This window comes from Cyclopterus lumpus, chromosome 17 (genome assembly GCF_009769545.1).
Source record: "Cyclopterus lumpus isolate fCycLum1 chromosome 17, fCycLum1.pri, whole genome shotgun sequence".
NCBI lineage: Eukaryota > Metazoa > Chordata > Actinopteri > Perciformes > Cyclopteridae > Cyclopterus > Cyclopterus lumpus.
The window spans coordinates 1,971,709-1,993,215 of record NC_046982.1 but is presented as its reverse complement, the minus strand read 5'-3'; the positions used below and the strand labels follow the sequence as shown (position 1 = coordinate 1,993,215).

General features: G+C 41.3%; 1 protein-coding gene across 1 annotated transcript in view; it reads left to right on the top strand.

Moving 5' to 3' along the window:
- The first annotated feature begins 6,097 nt into the window (after window positions 1–6,097).
- LOC117746942 (cadherin-6-like) overlaps window positions 6,098–21,507 on the top strand; it is a 29,459-nt gene continuing 14,049 nt past the window's right edge. The window contains 6 exon segments of the mRNA XM_034556291.1: window positions 6,098–6,316; window positions 15,113–15,407; window positions 15,516–15,635; window positions 16,825–16,998; window positions 18,203–18,390; window positions 20,331–20,581. Coding sequence (XP_034412182.1) covers window positions 6,098–6,316; window positions 15,113–15,407; window positions 15,516–15,635; window positions 16,825–16,998; window positions 18,203–18,390; window positions 20,331–20,581 — 1,247 coding nt within the window.

The window sequence follows — 21,507 nt, the reverse complement described above, 5'->3', positions numbered from 1 at the left end:
TGTGGAAATATCATGGCATGCATGTAAAGCTGGGCTTACAGAATGGCAAATACGTTCTGGTCAATCTGAAGCAGTTGAGGTTTGATTGAACTTTTTGCTGATATTACGCACTTGTTTATCAAATCTTAGATGTGAGTCAAGGATGATTCCTAAGGACTTCACATTGCCAACCTCACTGATTACCTTATTGTTTATTTTTACCATGTATTTTCATGTCGTTTACGTATTTAAAAACAAATTGATCAGTTTCTTTTACATTCAGCGTTAAGTGAGCGTCTCAACTGGAGGCTTCTTTAAACCAAGCCCTGTCCTCCTGTCGTTTTTTTTTTTTAACCAACCACACTCCTTACACACTCCTGTGAACACACACAGCGGTTTACAAGGTAGATGCTTGTTCTACATTCTAAAGGAGAGGGACAAAAGCAGTGCCTCTGTGTCTGTGTTTCTCTGCGCTTGGCGACCATAAAACCAGAGTTATCTTGATAAAATGTCTGTAAATGTGAGAACTGCAAGCAGAGCGCCACTACAGACCCTCATAAACACAGTCCATTCAAACAGTCTTCGACACCGGCAGACAGTCAGACGAAGGTTTTACTGTAACAACTGGTTACTCCTTGATTTGTTTTCTTCAAAATAAATATTTGTGTATATTGCATGATAAGACAATATATTGTGTCCAACAGTGCCTCCACAACTGTCAACCGGGGCGGACTGTACTCTGAACGTCAGGGATTCACTGACATGTCAGCCATTAACTAGACCCATCTTGAAAAACAGACGCTGTCTAGTTTACCATGCTTTGTAGGTGTGGCTTTTTTGCCGTGTCATTACCATTCATATTTATAATAGCATTATGTTTATGATTCAATTGTTCCAAGAGCACAGTGAAGAGCACAGTGCACACAACATTGTCTACAAGAGAATAGTGTTCTTTATAGTTCTAGCCTTTTCATTTTGCCATGTGCACGAGGTTAATGCATTTCATTTGAAAATGTAAAAAAGATTATTCTGGAGTGTGCCTCCAGTCCCCTCTTGGGGAACTGAGGTCCACTCACCAAAGTCGCACAAAATCCGGTGGCAAACACTGGACTACTGCGCATAATTTGTTGACATAGGGTTGGCAGGTCTGAATTTGGGGCAATAATCATGCCGTTTTTGCATGCAGTATAATTTTCTAAACATGTTTTCTGCTTATTGGAGTCCTTAAACACAATTAGAATGACCTGTTGTGACCTCTATGCTAATCACAGCCTCAGAGAAACGGCCCTACATCACACCAAAGGTCATTGATTTTCCCAAACTGTCTCCTGCTGTGTGTTGGATTCGCTGGTGTGTGATAAAAGCTCCTCATGATGTGTCAAGTCTCTCATCGTCCTTAGTCTCAGATTGTAAAGCCCTCTGAGGGGAGTTTGTGATTTTGGGCTATACAAAATAAACTGAATTTAATTTAATTTAATTAATTGTTGTGGATGCACATGGCAAGACTCATCAGAGCTCTCATAAACAGACACACACACACATATTCTAAAAATGTATCATTGTGAGGACTTTACATCTTAAATATCTAACCTAATAAAAATAATAATCGACTGAGACAACATCAGCCATCTTTAAACTTTACAAAGGGGTACAATGTGAACTGGGTCTCTGACGAATAGCAAAACCAAACATACACACAACATCTATTATCTCCCCTTTGTTCAGATTAAAGCAGCTCAGGTTACATGGGGGATTAGGCGGATTGGATATTTGTAATTACTGGGAATGGGTCACCCAATGAGTACATGTGTGTGTGTGTCTGTGTGTTGGGGTCAAATACAGGGGGCAGGAATTACACGTCTTGTTGTGTGCTGTGTCAGTTACTGTAAAATGTTTTACTCTACTAAAAGCCTGCTTGTAAATGGTGTTGTATAATGCAGAAGATCTCAGACCTTCAAATCAAATGTGTATGTCCCACTCGCATCAAAACCTACATGACAGTTACTTTGCATGTAGTAAAGATCTTAATGTCCATTGACTCTGTATTGTCCAAACTACTACACTAAATATGATATACGGTTGAAAGCTTTTGGAAGTACAACCCCACCCCCACTCACCCGTAAAATGGTCAGGTGTCTGCAGCCTTTTACATGATGCTAGTAATGTCATATGCTTTGATTAACGAAATTAAATGCAATCGGTGCAAAATAAAATAAGACTCAAACACATCCTAATGCCTCTACCAGTAGTGGCCTTGCAACTTGTATCAGTGCCAGTTCACTGATTCCAGTCACTAATCCTGTCAACAAGCTCGTTGATTTTCCTAAACACTGAGTGACCTCAAAACCTGGCCAGAACTCTTCATGGTGATGTGGTTGGTGAACAGTAGTTTTAGCTAGCATTGATATGTGTATCATTCAAGGTTCATTTATTGTCATTGCCCAACAAAATGCACTTTGTAGTCTCATTTAACTACAGGAGTGTAAGAGAATTCATGGGCAGTGTCTCATGGAACCAAACTAGCAGAATTGAGTCTTAAAACAAAAAGAAAATAGTACAAAACAATTATTTAAAAAAAGGGGAGGGTTTACTCAAATAGAAAAAGGAGACAAAATAAAATATATTTTCCATGAAAACATGTTATGTAGCTTAGCTTAATTGTCTGATCAACAATAACCCATGCAATTAAAGCTGCGACCAGCGATGAACGGGTCCTCGCTCATTCGCGCCAGTCGGGGGCGCCGGCGGGACGCCGACCTGCTCGGCCGAGAACGCAGGCCTGCCGGTCAGACGTTTTACCGTTTGATTTTCTTTCGCCAGTAGGTGGCGCTTCGATTATGAGTGAAAATAAGCTTGTCGATATCCTCAGGCCGTGACTTGTAACAAGCATGACCAGTTTGGGGCAGATTCGAGCAAGTTTAGTTGAGCTTGTAGGTGGCGCTTTCACTATGAGTAAAAAAAGGGTTGTCGATATCCTCAGGCCGTGACTTGTAACAAGCATGAAGTTTGGCGCTGTGACAAAGTGAACATATACATGCATCATGTGTCTCTACGTGAAGTCTAGACCACATCATGTAAATTAAATGTTTAAAAAAGTGATGCAAGAAATTAGCCCTGGCTTGTATGTGAACACTGGTCTCTGGGTCACAGGGCGAATGCTTATCATGTTGAGCTACCAATCAGATGAGAAAACTTGATAGTTTTACCGACTAAGAAGATAACGTTACGGTCTAAGTAGAATACATTATGGTCTAAAACTTGTCATTTAATTTTTTAATAGGGGTTCCTGTGACAAATTTGTATGTGTCTTCATGTAAATGTGTTCAGGCCTTGACTGGCATCATGTATGATTTTTTTTGGAAGGATTGGATCAGTTAACATAACAAAACACAGAAAGTGGGCATTTATTGGGGTCCACATAACGTCAAGTGAAAAGCGGTGAAAAGTCACAATTTTTCTAACTATTCATCTTTAAGGCCTTCAGATCATCCCTGAAAAAAAGATTAAAGTCGATCGAATAAGTTTTGAGGGAGGAAACCGCAAATGTATAACGGCGAAAAATGACAAAAACAAGTGAAAAACGCCCAAAACTGCCACATTCTGCAAATTATTGTAGCGCCCCCTAGTTGTTGTGTAGTCCTGGCAACGGGGACGCTGGCGAAACTTAACGCCGCTCCGTCTAGGACTGTTTTTATTTGGGTTTTTTTCTACTTTTTTTAGAATTCAACATTCATTTAAATTATTTTTTATTTTATTTGACAGTGTAGCCATTCTTCTGACTTAATTATTCTGCAAATCTTGGATTATTTTTTATTTTGTGATTGCCGTTGGCTCCTGCTCTCCACCACTGCGATCTGGTCAACTGGCGTTGGCTGGCTAGCCGACGGTCTCTTGCTGGCCGGCGGCTGCCAGCGAGCCGGCCGACTCCCTGCTCCGTGCTGTTGCTCTGAGGCTGGTCGCCTCTCAGCGGTCCTGGTGCTCCGGTGGTCCGTGGTTGCCGATTGCATCCTCCCTGGCTGGCGTGGTTCTGCAGTGTTCCACCTCGCAGCTCCTCGGGCTCATGTATTTTCTGAAATGTTTACTTGTATTGTTATGTTTTTACCTTGCTTCTATGTAGAGCACTTTGTAAACCCTGTTTTTAAAGGTGCTTTATAAATAAATGTATTATTATTATTATTATTATCAGAGAGTGAAGGAAAGCCCACTGACATACAGACAGTGAAGGAAAGCCCACTGACTCACAGACAGTGAAGGAAAGCCCACTGACCTACAGACAGTGAAGGAAAGCCCACTGACTCACAGAGAGTGAAGGAAAGCCCACTGACACACAGACAGTGAAGGAAAGCCCACTGACATACAGAGAGTGAAGGAAAGCCCACTGACATACAGACAGTGAAGGAACGCCCACTGACACACATACAGTGAAGGAAAGCCCACTGACACACAGACAGTGAAGGAAAGCCCATTGACGTACAGACAGTGAAGGAAAGCCCACTGACTCACAGACAGTGAAGGAAAGCCCACTGACGTACAGACAGTGAAGGAAAGCCCACTGACTCACAGACAGTGAAGGAAAGCCCACTGACACACAGACAGTGAAGGAAAGCCCACTGACATACAGAGATTGAAGGAAAGCCCACTGACATACAGAGATTGAAGGAAAGCCCACTGACACACAGACAGTGAAGGAAAGCCCACTGACATACAGAGATTGAAGGAAAGCCCACTGACATACAGAGAGTGAAGGAAATCCCACTGACATACAGACAGTGAAGGAAAGCCCACTGACACACAGAGAGTGAAGGAAAGCCCACAGACGCACAGAGAGTGAAGGAAAGCCCACTGACATACAGAGAGTGAAGGAAAGCCCACTGACTCACAGACAGTGAAGGAAAGCCCATTGACATACAGACAGTGAAGGAAAGCCCATTGACATACAGACAGTGAAGGAAAGCCCACTGACACACAGACAGTGAAGGAAAGCCCACTGACATACAGACAGTGAAGGAAAGCCCACTGACTCACAGACAGTGAAGGAAAGCCCACTGACGTACAGACAGTGAAGGAAAGCCCACTGACATACAGACAGTGAAGGAAAGCCCACTGACTCACAGACAGTGAAGGAAAGCCCACTGACTCACAGACAGTGAAGGAAAGCCCACTGACTCACAGACAGTGAAGGAAAGCCCACTGACACACAGAACGTCAGTGGGTCTATGCACACTCCTTAATGCTGCGTTCACATCACGCTTTACTTGCGTGAGTTTACTCGCCGGACTATTGTGACCAGTTTGATGCCCTCGTATCAGAAAAATTTTAACTTTCAATTTAATTCAATTCTGTTTATTTTGTATATCACAAATTACAAATTTGCCTCAGAGGGCTTTACAATCTGTACACATACGACATCCGTGACATTTGACCTCACATCAGATCAGGAAAAAATAACCTTTCACAGGGAAAAAAGGAAAAAACCTTCAGGAGAGCAACAGAGGAGGATCCCCCAACTAGCACGATTTGTCAAATTTGCGTTACTCGCATCCATTTGCGTCTTTGCATTGACATTTTATGTAATCTACTCGCGTGGAAAATGTGCTTTGTTTTTGGTGTGAACGGCCAATCAAGTCATGAACACTGATGTTTGCGTCATCGTTTTTAAGGTCCCCAGAAAACCATTGCATTTCGAACGTTGGAGTTTTAGGGTTTTGAGTCGTAGTTTGGACACTAGGAGTAAATGCCACAAAAGATATGTGTTTTAAAATGGAAACGTAGTGCGAAGGTAGCCTTAGGTGTGTGGTTATGTTAAATGAGGCAACGTTTCTTCTCTGTTTACCACAACTTGTTTTGCATACATTTGCTTATCAATAAAAACATTGTTGTTCACTAATAAATCAAGCAGTTTAGGTGCCAATAAAGTAATTTGAATGTGGACCTCAGAATTGCAATGTTTAGCACAGCCGTGTACTCATTTCTGTTTCTCTGCCTATTTTTCAGCTCCTTTCCCCAGTCAGCCAAAACCTGAATGACTATGACTGATAGAACATCTCACAATTCAAGGTGATCCTGCTGGGAAAATAAAACATTTGTGACCCGTAGATTCTACACTTCCTCCAGAGAAATGAGGACTATCTCATTGGGCATTGGATGGCTCTGTCTTGGCCTGTCCCTGGATGCTTGGTCTTTGAGTGGACAGCAAATAGAGATAGTTGGTGGAGAGGGAACTGAAAAACAGGTCAGAGGACCGAATCTACTCAAAAGAGTGAGACGAGGCTGGATGTGGAACCAGTTTGTCCTGCAGGAGGAGTATACAGGAAGCGACTACCAGTACATTGGCAAGGTAAGGATCTTCAGCAATGTATTGATGTGTGGACCCCACATTAGTTCAGAACTGATAGTCACACAATACCACAAACAAAATAACTAATCGAGACGTCTCCCATGTTCTGTGAGGTAAAGTTATTGTTTTTGTCTACTGGCTTTGTAGAGAGCGGAATTTTTCCTCGCAGAACATGGTGAGGATAAATTCAACCCCACTTCAAAAAATCCAAATGAACCCTTTCAGTTGTATCCAAAGCGCAGCTAAAGTTGACTCAGCAAGCTTTCACATTATTTACAAGCTTATTGATTAGCTTGCTGTGCTAACCTAAGGTAAGTCACTGCTTTTTGCAAACATCTGAGTGTGTGTTTCGGTTTGAAAACCCCACAGCCAATTTGGTATCAATCAAACCGAACGTGTAGTAGAGTTCTCAAAAATTATTTTTTCTTAAAATTCAAAATAGAGCCTTTTTTTTATACCCAAAAGCGAGATCCCTAAAATATCAACTTTTTCACCAGTCCTGATATCAATTTTGGGTGCTTGAGCACTAATAATAAACATTAGAAGAACAATAGGTCCTTCGCTCCGACTTTATCGGTGCTGTTGTGAGTTCCTTGGAGTAGTTGGGAAGTGACTGATTGAGTGCAGAGCGGCCGAAAGTGGGGAGTGGGGGTTGTAGAATACATTACATTACATTACATGTCATTTAGCTGACGCTTTTATCCAAACGACTTACAATAAGTGCATTAAACCATGAGTCCAAACTCAGAACAACAAGAATCAAGCAAGTACAATTTCTTCAATAAAGTTAAACTACTAAGTGCCATCAGTAAGAGCCATTTAAGTGCCGCTAAAGTGCTACTACGGCTCTACCTTCCCTATTCAAGGAATAGTCGGAAAAGACGTGTTTTTAGTTTGCGACGGAAGGTGTAGAGACTTTCTGCTGATGTCAATGGGGAGCTCGTTCCACCATTGAGGAGCCAGGACGGCAAACAGTCGTCCTGGCTCCTCAATGGTTGTTGAGTGTTTAGCTCGCAGTGACGGAGCTAGATGGATTTATTAATTGAGAAAGACGAATTTTGTTACCGGCCTGAGCGTGTGACCCGGTCGGTTTAGTCGAGCAGATGCGACTGGGCTAAAGGGAAACTGGGAGGTGGAAAATAATTTGAAAGGACGCTGGAACTTCCTGCTGATGAAGCTATGGAAAAAAGGGGGAGCAGTTAAGTTGGGATGGGTAATGCTAGTAGGGGTAGGGCTGGAGGAAGAGAGGGGAGGGGAACAGCAGAAAACAACAGATTTTGGCCAATGACTCTACTGGTTACCTCTTCGTCCATGAGCAAGACAACGCCTGACCCCAAGCTGCTCCTGTAGCTGCGCAATTTACCGTGGATCCCTGATGTGGATGGCTGGGTTTCTCCAGCCGCAGGATGTGTTGTGATGTGTCTGTTTTCAACAGCTGTCGTAACTACGGCTCCCAGACTTCACAATATAGCTGGTTGTCCGGGAGGGTTGGGAAAGAGCGTTTGTATAAGGTCAGCAGTTTATGATTGTGCTTGTGTGTTGCACGTCATAAGGCAACTTATCGAAGAGGAAGTACTTAGTGCACGGGAAATGAGTTGTGTTCGGAGTGTGACACTGCCATTAAGCATTTCACAATATACCCATAAATCAGCTATCTTCATATAAATATATTGGCGTCCACATTAAGAGCTTGCTCACATGGTACGTGCATGTTGAAACCCTTTGTTCTAGGCTACAACAGAAGATGTATTTTTTTTAAAAGGCTTAGACTTTATGGTGTTAATAGTAAACTCATGATTCTGTTTTATTGAATGCTTCTATAGAGTGTAATTTGTGGCAACCTTTCAGTTCAGTTAAAGTCTTAGCTCGCACATCTTACTAAAACGGCTATAAAGATTATCGGGAAAAAAGATCCTCACGAACTTCAACCCCTTTATGGAAAATCTGTGCTCAGGGAGGCACAGATACACGACCCAACACATATTATGAACCCAGAATTTCAGGTGTTGCCTTCAGGCAGATGGTTCAGAATGCCAATCCTGCATATTGGCATTCTAAATGTGCACACAAATCAATTAATTCCATCTTCCATCCAATTATTAAATAGCAACAACTAGTATTAGATGATAGGATTTTATTGGAGACTAATATATTGTGACTTGAAAAAACTGAACATTGCAGACAACAGTGCAGACAAGCCAGTTACTATGATTGGCAGCTGTGGTGACAGTCATATACTGGATAATCTTGTGTTTTTTAGCTCTATTGTTTACCTTTTTCGAATAAAAATTAGAAACAGCAATGAGCAGAATAAATATGAATGTAGTTTGATTGTCAGGATGAATGGTGGAGATTCCAGAAAGCATGCGCTCCTCTAGAGTAACGTGCTGTGGTAAATGGTCCGCAGGCTTCGTCAGCTCGTGTTAGGTGAAAGCATGGAGGTGTTGCAGCCCTGCAGACTGACACATTGAATCAGACTGAACACTGCTCGAGAGAAAAGGCAGCGAGGGGGCGTTAGAAAGAGAGGGGAGAAAAGGAAATGAGGGAAGAAAGGAAGAATGTGCCAGACTTCAGACTTTACGTTAGCTTCTTCTTTAGTTTGTTACCTATATTGTGGGCACTTGGGTATAAACCAATTAAAATCATTATCAACTTAAGAACTAGAGGTGCAACCATCATAAAGGTCACGGTTCAGATCGTATTACGTATTTGAGTCACAGATCAGATCAGCACAAAAGAATAAAAAGGAGCAAATATAACTTTTAGAGTTCCCAGGTAACACTTGTTTGACACCGTTACCAATTGCCGATCATTGATGATCCATATTGGCAGATACATATTGTTTTTTTGTTTATAGCAGCATTTTTATTATTTATGACACCATCCCAAAAATCATTTCAGCTGTCCTGAAGTCAGTAAAGCCATCATCACATTACATTTAGCTAATGCTTTTATCCAAAGTGACATCTATATTTTAACATTTGTATTTTCAATGTATTTTTAATTGATGAAAACATCTTTCTTTATCTTTGAATAATCTATTACACTGCTTAGAGCTAGCTAGTGTTAGGAAATTAAACCGGTTAAAAATCATCTCTTATAATTGATTCATGTTGTGAAAACTTCTTTTAAGATTTATTCAAATTTCTAACCAAAATTACATTTTCGATTAGATTAGAAAGCTTTATTTATCACCCGTGGGGAAACTCATTGTCTACCAAATCAACTAAAATCAACAATAGACATAGTTCCCAAAGTGCACAACAGAAAATAAACTCATTACAAAGAATAAATAGCAGAAGAAAATGCCATATAAGACTAGTTTGACATCAGAAAGATGATAACAAAATTACATTGAACACATTGTCATAATGTTTTTTTAACATTTTTACTGAGTAGATCTGGAACACATCATAATGTAACTGAACAAAGCCTCCGTATGTTAGTCATTAGCTGTGCTGCTAATGTTACTTGCGCTCCTCTTGCAATTTTTAATACAGATTTGTTGTTCACAGTGCAACTTTATCAGGGAATCGAATAGAAAGCATAAATACCAATCTCTTGATCGCATACTTGTGTGAAAACAGAGATATTTTGTTGAAAGGTCTGGTTTCTCTTTTTTAACAAAGTCCCACATACACTGCAAAGTCCTGAACTTGTAAGTCAAAGGGATTCCCCATACATGATCTACTGCTATAATTTTTTATTTAAGTCCCTGCTAAAAATGATGAGGTCGGTAAAACAGACAAGTCCTCTTACAGAGGACCTTCCTGCAGAGGTAAAGCCCTTATTCTTATTATCAGCACTATACCTATTGGAAGGATCTGACAGTCTGCCCAGCTCAGTCCTTGTTCTGGTTCTCCTCTGCCTCCCTTCTCTCCAGCGGACCAATCAATACGGCTTTGGCATCCAGCAGTTTGTGTTTGCTCCCAGTGGGGACTCATGACAATTATAAAAGATAACTGTATAGAAATAGCCAGTCTTCTTACTGATGGTCTTGTCAGTAAGTACTGATGCCTCTATATGTTGGTTATATAGAGGCATCAGTAATAAATTAAGATGTTAAAGACAGTTAAAATTTCTTGACAATAATTTTAAAGAAGTACTCCAACATAAGTCATAAGATTGATGTTATCAAATCCACAGAAAATCCTTGTTATTTTGACCTACGTGTAGCTGTCCTTTCAACAGCTCCAAAACTGTCTTACTTATAGTATCTGTTTTATCTTAGCTTTTGTTCTTAGCATGAAGGTAGAGCAAAATTCAGGGATCCTGAAGATAATGCCCACCCAAAAGCAAAACATTAATTTTAGATTCTTCCCTAAAAAAATATAATATAGACCGCAAATAGTCAACACATTGTGAATATTACTGGTTTTAGTAGTCCTCTGACATAGATATATCGCCATCATCAGGCCAAAATACTTAATTACCTGTGGGATCACAGAGCACCTGAGAAGCTTCTCTGCTACTATTGTATCTGCTTAGGTCTACTAGATTGTTAGTCTGTACTGTCTTTTCCTATCTGAATTGTTTGAGCTTGGATTTGTTTGACCTGTATTTAAATTCCACTAGGGACTAAGCTCTATTTTACTTTGTATCTTTGAGGTAAATAGACCTTTGTCCATAATCAGTTTTGGCAAGAATAGGAGATTCTTGTAACACTTACCTAAACTTAACTAATTAAAGGGAAGGGTTCCCTTTATCCTGTGCTGAGTTTAGTTTCTATTCCACTAACGAGCTGGGGGAGTGGTCAACACAGCTGTAGCTAACTGTCATCAACTCGGGTGTAAATCCAGGTGGGAGTTTTAAGCGTGAGTCGGAGGATAAAGACATAGGGGTTTTTCGTTGGAGTCAAGATTCAGAGGATAAAGACATAGGGGTCTTTCGTTGGAGTCAAGATTCAGAGGATAAAGACAGAGGGGTCTTTCGTTGGAGTGAAGACTCAGAGGATAAAGACCTGTGGATCAGTGGTGAGCAAGTTCATTCAGGATCGGCGGTTCGATCCCAGCCCTCCATGTTGATGTGTCCTTGGGCAAGATACTTAACCCCAAATGTCTCCCGTAGCTGTGCCTACGGTGTGTGAATGTTAGTTACTTCTGATGTGCAGGTGGAACCGTAGCTCCTCACATCAGTTTGTGAATAGCTGAGTGATGTCATGTAGTGACGAAGTGCTTTGAGTGGTTGGAAGACTAGAAAAGCACTGTACAAGTACAGGTCGATTTACCATTTACATAGGGGTCATTCGACTCGGAAGATAAAGATATAGAGGTCTTTTGTTGGAGTCTTCGGAGGGGGGAGTAAAAATATTGCTGTTTACCTTCCACACCTGTGTGTGTATATCTACTCGTAGATTCTATAGGCCTCGGACTTGTTCACACATATACCACAATCACTCCTCTGTTATCCATCCCAACAGTTCCACACATACCAAACACCTTGTCACATGGGGCCTCTGGAAATGCCAGTCAGCTAACCGCAAGGCAGAATTCATTTCAGGCAAGCAATCGCTTGACTTCCTGGCTCTCACTGAGACTTGGATCATACCGAACAACACGTGTACCCCTGCTGCTCTCTCCTTGGCCTTCTCTTTCAGCCACACACCCAGGCCCTTTGGTAGCAGCACAAATCTCTGCCGGTCTGACTGACATCTCTCCCAAAGGCTCTTCCACCCACGACCTATTACCTTCAACAACTCTGTGTTAGCCCCGCCAGGGCACCTCGGTGTGACACTCGACAGTCAACTCTCCCTGACTGCCAACTTTACTGCAACAACACGTTCCTGTAGGTACATGCTGCACAACATCAGAAGAATATGTGCCCTTCTCACTCAGAAGGCGGCACAGGTTCTGGTCATCTCACACCTAGACTCTATCTGCCAGTGCCATACGACCTCTGCAGCTCATCCAGAATGCAGCAGCTCGACTGGTCTTCAACCTCCTAAATGTACCCACACTACTCCGCTCCTCCGCGACCTTCACTGGTTACCGGTGGCCGCCCGCATCCGCTTCAAAACATTGGTACTTGGGTATCGTGCTGCGAACAGATCGGGTCCAGTCTACACCAGGACAGTGTTTGTAAGTAGCTTGCACCTTCCACAGGTTGTAGTGGGAGAAGTAGAAGCTATAATAGCTCACACACACACACACACACACACACACACACACACACACACACACACACACACACACACACACACACACACACACACACACACATGTAATCAAAGGCTTCACCCAAACACCTGGCCTGGAGGATAGTGTCAGGATCTGTAGTTTGTTTTGTGTTTCCTGTTTTAAGTCCTTGTCTCTCGTGTCCTCTGTTTCCCTCCACTTCCTGTCCTGATTGTTTCCTCCTGTTTCCAATCACCTGCACCATCCCTGTGTATTTAATCCCTGTTTGTGTATTTCCCCTTTGTCAGTTCGTCCTGTTAGGATCACCATAGATCACGGGGGTGAGGTAGTACTTTTGGATTTTTGCTGAAAGAATTAAAGTTTCCTTTTGTTCCTTATTTGTCGGCGTTTGGGTCCGATTCTTGCCCTTCTCTCGTGACAGATAGAGGCAGGGATGAAAGGTGAACAACGAGCCACTTAAGGTAGAGAGATACAGATAAAGACAAGAGGCAACAGAGAGCGAGCAGGGTTATTGCTGCAGGTACCAATGTCAAAGCAGCAGATCTCACATCAGATCCGATAGATGTTTACTCCTTCAGGCTCAACACAAACTCTGGCTTTCTGCTGCTCTCTCTTCATTTGTATCTGTAGTTTTTGCCTTCAGAAGATTTTTTGTTTGGTTTCTCTTGGTCTTTCTCTTTCGTCTTACATAAACCTGTCGCCATCAACCACTGGCCGGTCTATCTTTTTTCCCCTCCATTCATGCACCATCAGTCAGCTCTTTCAACATAGACAGAGGTTTCATTTAAATAAAAACCCGATTAGGCTGAACCACCATGTTTCTTTTGGTCCTGATACTGTAATATAGCTGTAGAATTGCATACACTTCACTAGCACAGGAAATTAAAAATGTATGAATTGGCTCTTTGCATGGATTAATTTCAGTCCACTGAGGAAGTAGAATGCTGGTGAACTGCACAGGGTAGCAGTATGGTAACAGGTGTCTGACCAATTGGATAAAAACTCACAAACACAGATCCAAGTCCTAAATCACTCAATACATTTGTTTTCGCTTTCCAAACTGACTTATATTAAAACTTCAATCCGACAACCGTATCGGCGAGAAGATAAAGCCTCTAATACTTTACACAAGGGCGGTTGCACAGACATAAACTGACATAGAAACATAACGTTTGGATCTTTTATATTCCATGAGGCCTTCTCCTGACAGCAAACATACATTCTCAAAGCCCATCAAACTTCTCCATTTTCTTTGCCCATTTGCATCGGTGCAGTAAGGGATGTTGAGTAAATGTATTTCCTCCAACAAGAGAAAATTGTGCATTTTCAGCTTTGGATTAATTTACATTTGGAGCTCTATTGAGTATTTGTGTCAGCAGAACAGTGTATGTGGGATGGAGTCAAAATAAATTACAGAATCAGAATAATTTATTTGCTAAAAACAATAAACAGTGCAATAATCAAGACAGCATTTAAACCCAGAGGCCTCTTAAAAGGGGCCTGTGTAGATTCAGGTGGGGTTCAGGTAAAACATGAAAAATAATGACCAGATAATATAATGTTGCACTGAGGTATTTGGGTCCCCGTATCCCAGTGGATCCGGATATTCGTGTATAGTGTTTGGAAGCGAATCCCCTTTAAGGCTGTCTTTATCCCGTTGTATTCTCTGCGCTTCTTGACTCTGTCGGATAGTCGTGGTTGAAGTAGAGAGTTCTATTACCCAGTTGGATTTTTCCCTTGTTCCAAGCTTCTCTCAGTACCAAGTCCTTGGTTGTGAACTCCTGGAAGTTGATAATGATAGGTCTCGGTGTGGCTTCGGGACGGGGTTTCTGTGCCCCGGTCCTATGAGCTCGCTGTATTTTCAGATCCAAGTCTTGTGGTAATGGCAGCTCACTTCTGAGGAGTTTCACGATGAACTGTGGTAGCGAGTTTCCCTCTTCTCCCTCTGCCACTCCAAAGAGGCGCATGTTGTTTCTCCTGGACCGGGACTCTAAGTCCGTTAGTTTTTGCTGCAGGGGTCTTTTCTGTTCCAGGCAGGTGCAGAGCGCTCCTGTCGCCTCCATCGCCCAGTCCTCTACCTGTTCCACCCGGGTCTCCGCCTCTCCAACTCGGGCAGACAAACTCTGCATTTCCGACACCAGGTTGTCAAGTTTTCTGTTGATTTCTTGACCCAAGCTTTTTTTTTATCTTGAGTTCTTGGCATTTTCCTTCAGTTCCCATTTCAGGCCCACGAAGAGGAAGGACTCCACAACGTTGACAGGGGACTTACATAGGGTGATGGGTGCCAGGGGGGCTTCTGGAAATCCACAACCATCTTCACTCTTTAGAGCGTTGAGCTCCAGGTTGTTTTGACTGCACCAAGTCACCAGCTGGTCAGACTCCCACCACCAGAGATGAGTCCAATGAGGGAGGTGTCATCCGCAAACTTCAGGAGCTTGACGGACTGGTGACTGGAGGTGCAGCTGTTAATGTACTCAGTGGTGTACACACGGAGTGTGTTCATGACAATTGAGGAATTCAGTGCAACAGTAAGGCACACTGATGCATTTTTAACAACAATGAAGTTCTGAGGGTCAGAGGAAGAAGATACATCAGGCTTGGATACAAACACAATACTTGTTAGAAGATATATAATAGTGTCTCTTTGTGTGTCCCTCATCAGCTCAAGTCGGACCAGGACTACGGCAATGGCTTAGTCAAGTACGTTCTGTCTGGTGAGGGGGCCGGCAGTATCTTTGTCATCGATGAGAATAACGGGGACCTGCACGCCACTCGCCGGCTGGATCGTGAGGAGAAGGCTTTTTATATTCTCAGAGCCACAGTGGTCAATAAACAGACAGGTCAAAAGCTGGAGCCAGAGACCGAGTTCACTGTCAAACTACACGACATCAATGATAACGAGCCTAAGTTCAGCAAAGAAGTTTACACCGGTAGTGTGCCTGAGAGGTCTGATATTGGTAAGGAAAACAGTGACTGGTGGAGAGTTAGTGTAATGTTTACTGTTCTTCTACTTATTATTGTCTTCAAATTATTAAAACATAGCCATGTTGATGTGTATCTCCCAGGTACATCAGTGATCCAGGTGACGGCTACAGATGCTGATGATAGTATGTATGGGAGCAGTGCCAAACTGGTCTACAGCATCAGCCAGGGACACCCGTACTTCTCTGTTGACCCAAACACAGGTATGTCTGACATAATCATCCTTTAAATCCTACTCTCCTTAATGGAGTTGTTGGTTATCACTTCCAGTAAGAAAATAAATTAAAGGCAATCAGATACAGCACAACATATCCACAAGACAATTCAACAGAACATAATGAGTTATCTCTTATTGTTTAGGCTTTAAAAAACAAATTATCCACATGTATAGGATCAAACCTTCAAGCAGTGGCAGATCTACAGAAATATGCATAGAGATATGTATAGAGATCTTAAGGGGTGGCAGAAATACATATGCTGATCTAAAACTATAAAAAGAGTTGTGTAACTTTATAATCATGTTATAAATGAATCATTTTATTTTAGGTAGGTTTCACTTTTTTTTCCACATTAAAAGTGTTAAAAATGTCAAACAAATCATATTTGACCTACTGTTCAATGTAATACAAAATGTTGATGTTCCTCACTCCTCAGCCACTGTCTCTCTCTTTTAATAAATATATTACCACATTAGTTGATGTTATTGATATTGTTTTGTTTTTTTTTTGGCTGGCCAGTGAGTGGCAGTGTATGGCATGATGAACTCGTTGGGGTTCTCAACCTTTTGTATTAAGGCCCACTTCTTATTGATAAACAAATATGTGGACATAAATAATAAATAAAGCGAACAAATAAATAAATAAAAAGCACGAAATGCAGAAAAGGGGGAAACAAATAACTGGGCTGTAAATATGAGGCTAGCTGTGTCTTTATAACTGAGCTCTGCACTTGAGATGATATCAGTTTATCTTCTGCTTTTTCTCTCAGTGTGTGTGTGTGTGTGTGTGTGTGTGTGTGTGTGTGTGTGTGTGTGTGTGTGTGTGTGTGTGTGTGTGTGTGTGTGTGTGTGTGTGTGTGTGTGTGTGTGTGTGTGTGTGGTGTGTGTGTGTGTGTAAATCCCATACTGCAAACTCCTTATCAGATGAATATGAATAACCATTGTAGATATGCCTGATTTAATCTACTGTGCAAAAATAAACAGACAGTAGATTATCTTCTCAACCACCCAAACAAACGCAGGTAGAGAAGGTCTGCTGTGTTCCCCTAAGTTTAACCTTAACAAATATGTTCTATGAAGTTTAGCTAGATTTAGGATGCTGGTAAAAGGGGGCTATATGAAAAGAGAAAATGCAGAGCAGAATTTAAACAAAAGCATGTGTTACTTTTGTTCAGGTGTGATTCGGACAGCCTTGGGTCCTGGCAACATGGACCGCGAGCAGAGGGAGCACTATCAGATGGTGATTGACGCTAAAGATATGGCTGGACAGAGAGGAGGGCTCACTGGAACCACCATAGTTAACATAACCCTTACTGATGTCAACGACAACCCTCCCCGCTTCACTCAGAGTAAGACAACAGCATACAAATGATGAAACACACTCTCACCCAGGAATGTTGATTATTTTATTGACATTTTTGTTTCCAGTGAGATATTAATTACTTTATAAAGGAATGTTGTTGTTGTAAACATTAATGTTGCTCTTCTAAAAAATATTAAAATATTACTAAATTCTAATCATGAAAAATTCTATATATGTTTTTAAAGAGAATTATTTAGTCATGAACAATATTGAATACGTATTGAGCTCCTACTAGTAAAAAATCCTTAAGATACCTATCTCTACCTAGAGGCCACCATAGTTCTCTACACACTTGGAAAGGAAGGGAGGGGTATTTAGTTGACTGCAATTGACCAATAGATGCCACTAAATTTCCTGATGAGAGTCTTTTTGCCGGCCACCAGAAGTACATGTAATAAATATTTGTCTCTTTTTGACATTTTTAGGTAAATATCCCAGATACATGGTCTTACTTTCCAAAGGTATTTCACCCTCAAACATGTTTTGTAGGGCGGTGTGTATCCCTCTCCAATAGTCTGTGATAGCAGGGCAATCCCAAAAAGACAGATTTCCACATCCTCTCCAGCAAACAGGAGGGTTACTATCATAGAGGCGTTTCTGAGAGGTAATAAAATACTGCATCACATGCATAAAATAAGAGGTTTAATGTGTTCTAAAATGTAACAGACATTTATATATACATGAGATGATTGACTTTGGACGACCACAGCCGGGTATAAGTTCCGGCGTCATCCTGAGATCAGTCCTTTTTCATCTTCTAAAGCTTTTCCTGCATGAAGTGATGCTGGAAATTATGCTTTGCAAACAGTCCACCACTTCCTGTATCCACTGTGTGGGGCGAGACAACATGCATCAACATGCTTTATAACAAGTGTATACATCATGTAAATGCCATGTAAGCCACTTCCGGTTGCCAGTAGATGGCACTATAACTCTGAGTGAAAATTGGCTTGTCGACATACTCAGACCGTGACTTTTATTAAGCATGGCAAGTTTGGGACAAATTCAAGCAAGTCTAGTGGAGTTACATGAGCTTGTCTTAGAAAAAAATATAAACAGGCCAATAAAGTAAGGCATTCTGGGAGGTGGCCTGGCCCGGATGGAATCCCAACCAAATTGAGAGAGCGGGGTTACATAAAAGCAGCACCAGTCTTGATTCATTTAGATGACAGTATTTCATATATTTTCAGGTATTCACGAGTTCAGAGTTCCTGAGTCAGCCAAGTCTGGCACTCCAGTTGGGAGAATTGTAGCCACCGACAGGGACATCGGGAAGAACGCTGAGATGTATTTCACCATCGTTAGTGGAGACGGCATGGACATGTTCGACATCTCCACTGACAAAGAAACACAGGAGGGAGTTATCACTGTCGGAAAGGTGAGTGAGAGAAGGACTTAACTGTGGGCTCAGAGTACTAATCACATTTATAAACTATTGTGACGAACTGTGAGAGGAAACGGGTTCAAATATGCATTATATAAGCAATAATATAATATATAAGACCGTAAAATAAAAAAAGCAGTAGAGTAAATTCCAGTACACAGAATGAAAGTCAGGAGTTAAACTGCATATTTTACATTAATGTGAAATCTGCTTTCCAAATGGCTATATTGAAATTAGGCTGTTTTTTTTAGTTATCTTGATATTTTTCTCACGGCATTGTTGAAATCAAATGAATTCTAAAGCTGTGATTCAGCAGATCCTACACGTTCCACTCATACTGCCCACGTAGTCCGTTTTACACGTACGGTTAATATGCAAAGCCTGGGCATGCCTGACAGTTAAAGAAACAACATTAAAATGTATTCCTCTTTACCTTTACAACCCCCAGTCCTAGCCCTTACAGCAGACACCAAATAGATGACTGGATTTTGTGTCATCACAGTGTCCTCACAGAGTGTGTGTTTACTGATGTACAATCAAAATTGATAATTAGAAATGCTTGTTTTCCTCTTGCTGACACAACTTTCAGAAAGTCTGCAAGCTTCAACAAAGAAAGTATTGATATACTGTCAGCAAGATATGAGATGAGGACAATATCCAGGTTCCCTTCAGGAAGCGAAGGCAGCTCATGTAGTTAGACCTGTTCAAGTAAATCTTTGTTCTTGTTTCAAACAATCGCTATGCAGCATTGTCACAGTTGTCACATTTTTTCCCTGTCAAAGGTTATTTTTGGGGAGTTTTTCCTGATCCGATGTGAGGTCCTGGGACAGGGATGTCGTATGTGTACAGATTGTAAAGCCCTCTGAGGCAAATTTGTAATTTGTGATATTGGGCTATACAAAATAAACTGAATTGAATTGAATTGAATTTCAGCAATATTATTTGTATTAATGTTAGATTCCCCTCTGTAAATGGTTCTTTTTATTTGTAATGCCTTTCATACTTAACTTCTCAGCGATCAAATTAAAATATAATTAAATATATTAAAGTTATTCCCTTGCTGCATTACAAGTAAATATGATGTTCTGCATTGTATCAAGAATGTGACGAAAAACAATGCTTCGGTTCCAAGTCTGGTATTAGTAATCCTACCTTTGCTATTACTATGTACAATATAAAAACTCTATTTGTGTTTGGGCTGATCACAAATCCATTCAGTCTGTATTCCAGGCTAGCCTAATTAGTTACTGTAAATCCCACAAACCAGGTTCAAAACATCAAGCGCAAAAGGTAAAAGGTAATAACATGTTGTATTTGTTAGTTAAAACTTCACTATGGGTCACCAATATGTATAGCTACATTAATCAAGCAGCATTGGATCAAATTACAATGTGTAATGTGAAAGGTATCTCTCGTTGCGACAAACTCACAAAGAAGCGCTTTGAAAGATGTTAAAATGTTTGAGAAGAGGTCATTGTTTTGATTTTCCAGCCACACGCTCAGATCAAACTCACTAAACATAGTGGCCTGCAAACTCATTTCCTGTTGCTGGAAATGAAATAGCTCTGACCCACTGCACAATACCTGCTCAGTCGCTGATGGATATTTAGCTGCTAAAAGATTCTTCTCAGAAGTTGGGGAGACCTAAAAGAGAAACCAAATGAATGTGAATGTTGACCTCTGACTCTTTATACTGATCTGCTAAATAATTTATCTATATGACTTATTTGTACACATAAATATTCTCGGCAGGCACATCATTTCAATCTCTACTTACAATAAATTCAATGAACTTAATGATGGCTTCAGCAGGCCTGTAACTTTTCCAAGCAGCTTCATCTTAACCAAGATACCATTACTGTACCAACAGAGATGATCTTAAGTCCCCCCTGTGTTTCCTGTTTTTCTTTTATCTTTTCTATTTGCCCCTGCAGCCTTTGGACTTTGAGAAAAAGCCGTCATACACAGTAGAGATCCAGGTCCAGAACACACAGGTGGACCCTCGTTTTTGGTCCCCAGCCTCAAAGGACATGGCCACGGTCCGGATTGGCGTGGATGACGTGGATGAGCCGCCGCTGTTCGACAGAGCCAGCTATGTGATGGAGGTGAAGGAAGACGCTGCAGTGGGCGTGGCCGTGGGCTCAGTCAGTGCCATGGACCCTGATGGAGCTCGCAGCAAGGTCAAGTAAGGCTTTTTCATTTTGAAATAATCTTACAGAAAGGTTAACTATCAACCCTTGTGTGGTGTTCGGGTCTGTGGGACCCGTTTAAATGTATTATTTCATTGGCCTCATTTTGCTCTCACTTCTGTCTTTACCAAATTGGATGTGGGACACAATAAATATAGCTTTGCCTGCTGTGTTTCTTATCACTAGTGATCAAGATAGCCAAAAGATGCTCTGCTCAGAAGGCCGCTTGCAATTGATTTTGGAAGAGAGAGAAGCTTTTGTTCAGAATGTGAGGATGACATTTATGAAGAAGGATGAGATTGATGAGACTTATGCAGACACTCCAACTAAGTGTCAACTGCATCAATTAGTTTCCCTGCTAGGTTGTCATCTGTATGCCTGGTATACACAGGCAGTGTAATGCAAGCATGACATAGCGAGTGTGTGGTCGAGAGAGAGGGAGAAAGGGATAGAGTCTGTGACAATGAGTTCGTAGTTAACGTTTTATATTATATTACAACTCAAGACTGTTGCCAAGTTCCCGTGTCTTGCTTGCTACCTGCAGATTAAAGTAAGAGGTGTTTAGCCCCACAGCTAGAAACAACAATGGCCCCCTTTATAATACCACATAACTTTCAATTATAACCTCTCCATGTACTTGCTTTCCACAAAAAAGCATCCTCATTCAACATATGCGTTGGTACAGAAACGTACAATACCAACACTTCTTTTCCTGACGACTGGGCTGAAATAGAAGGATAAGAAGACTTCACATAATCTAATCCCTCTGGAACTATAAATAGCTCTTTCTACATTACTGTTAATGTGCAGGTTAAACAAGTGGGACACATTTCATACTCAGGGCTTGGTAGGCATATCTTTTAAATTAGGTGGGATTACCACATCCTGACTTTAGCTTTGTTGTTGTTGTTTTGACTATTTC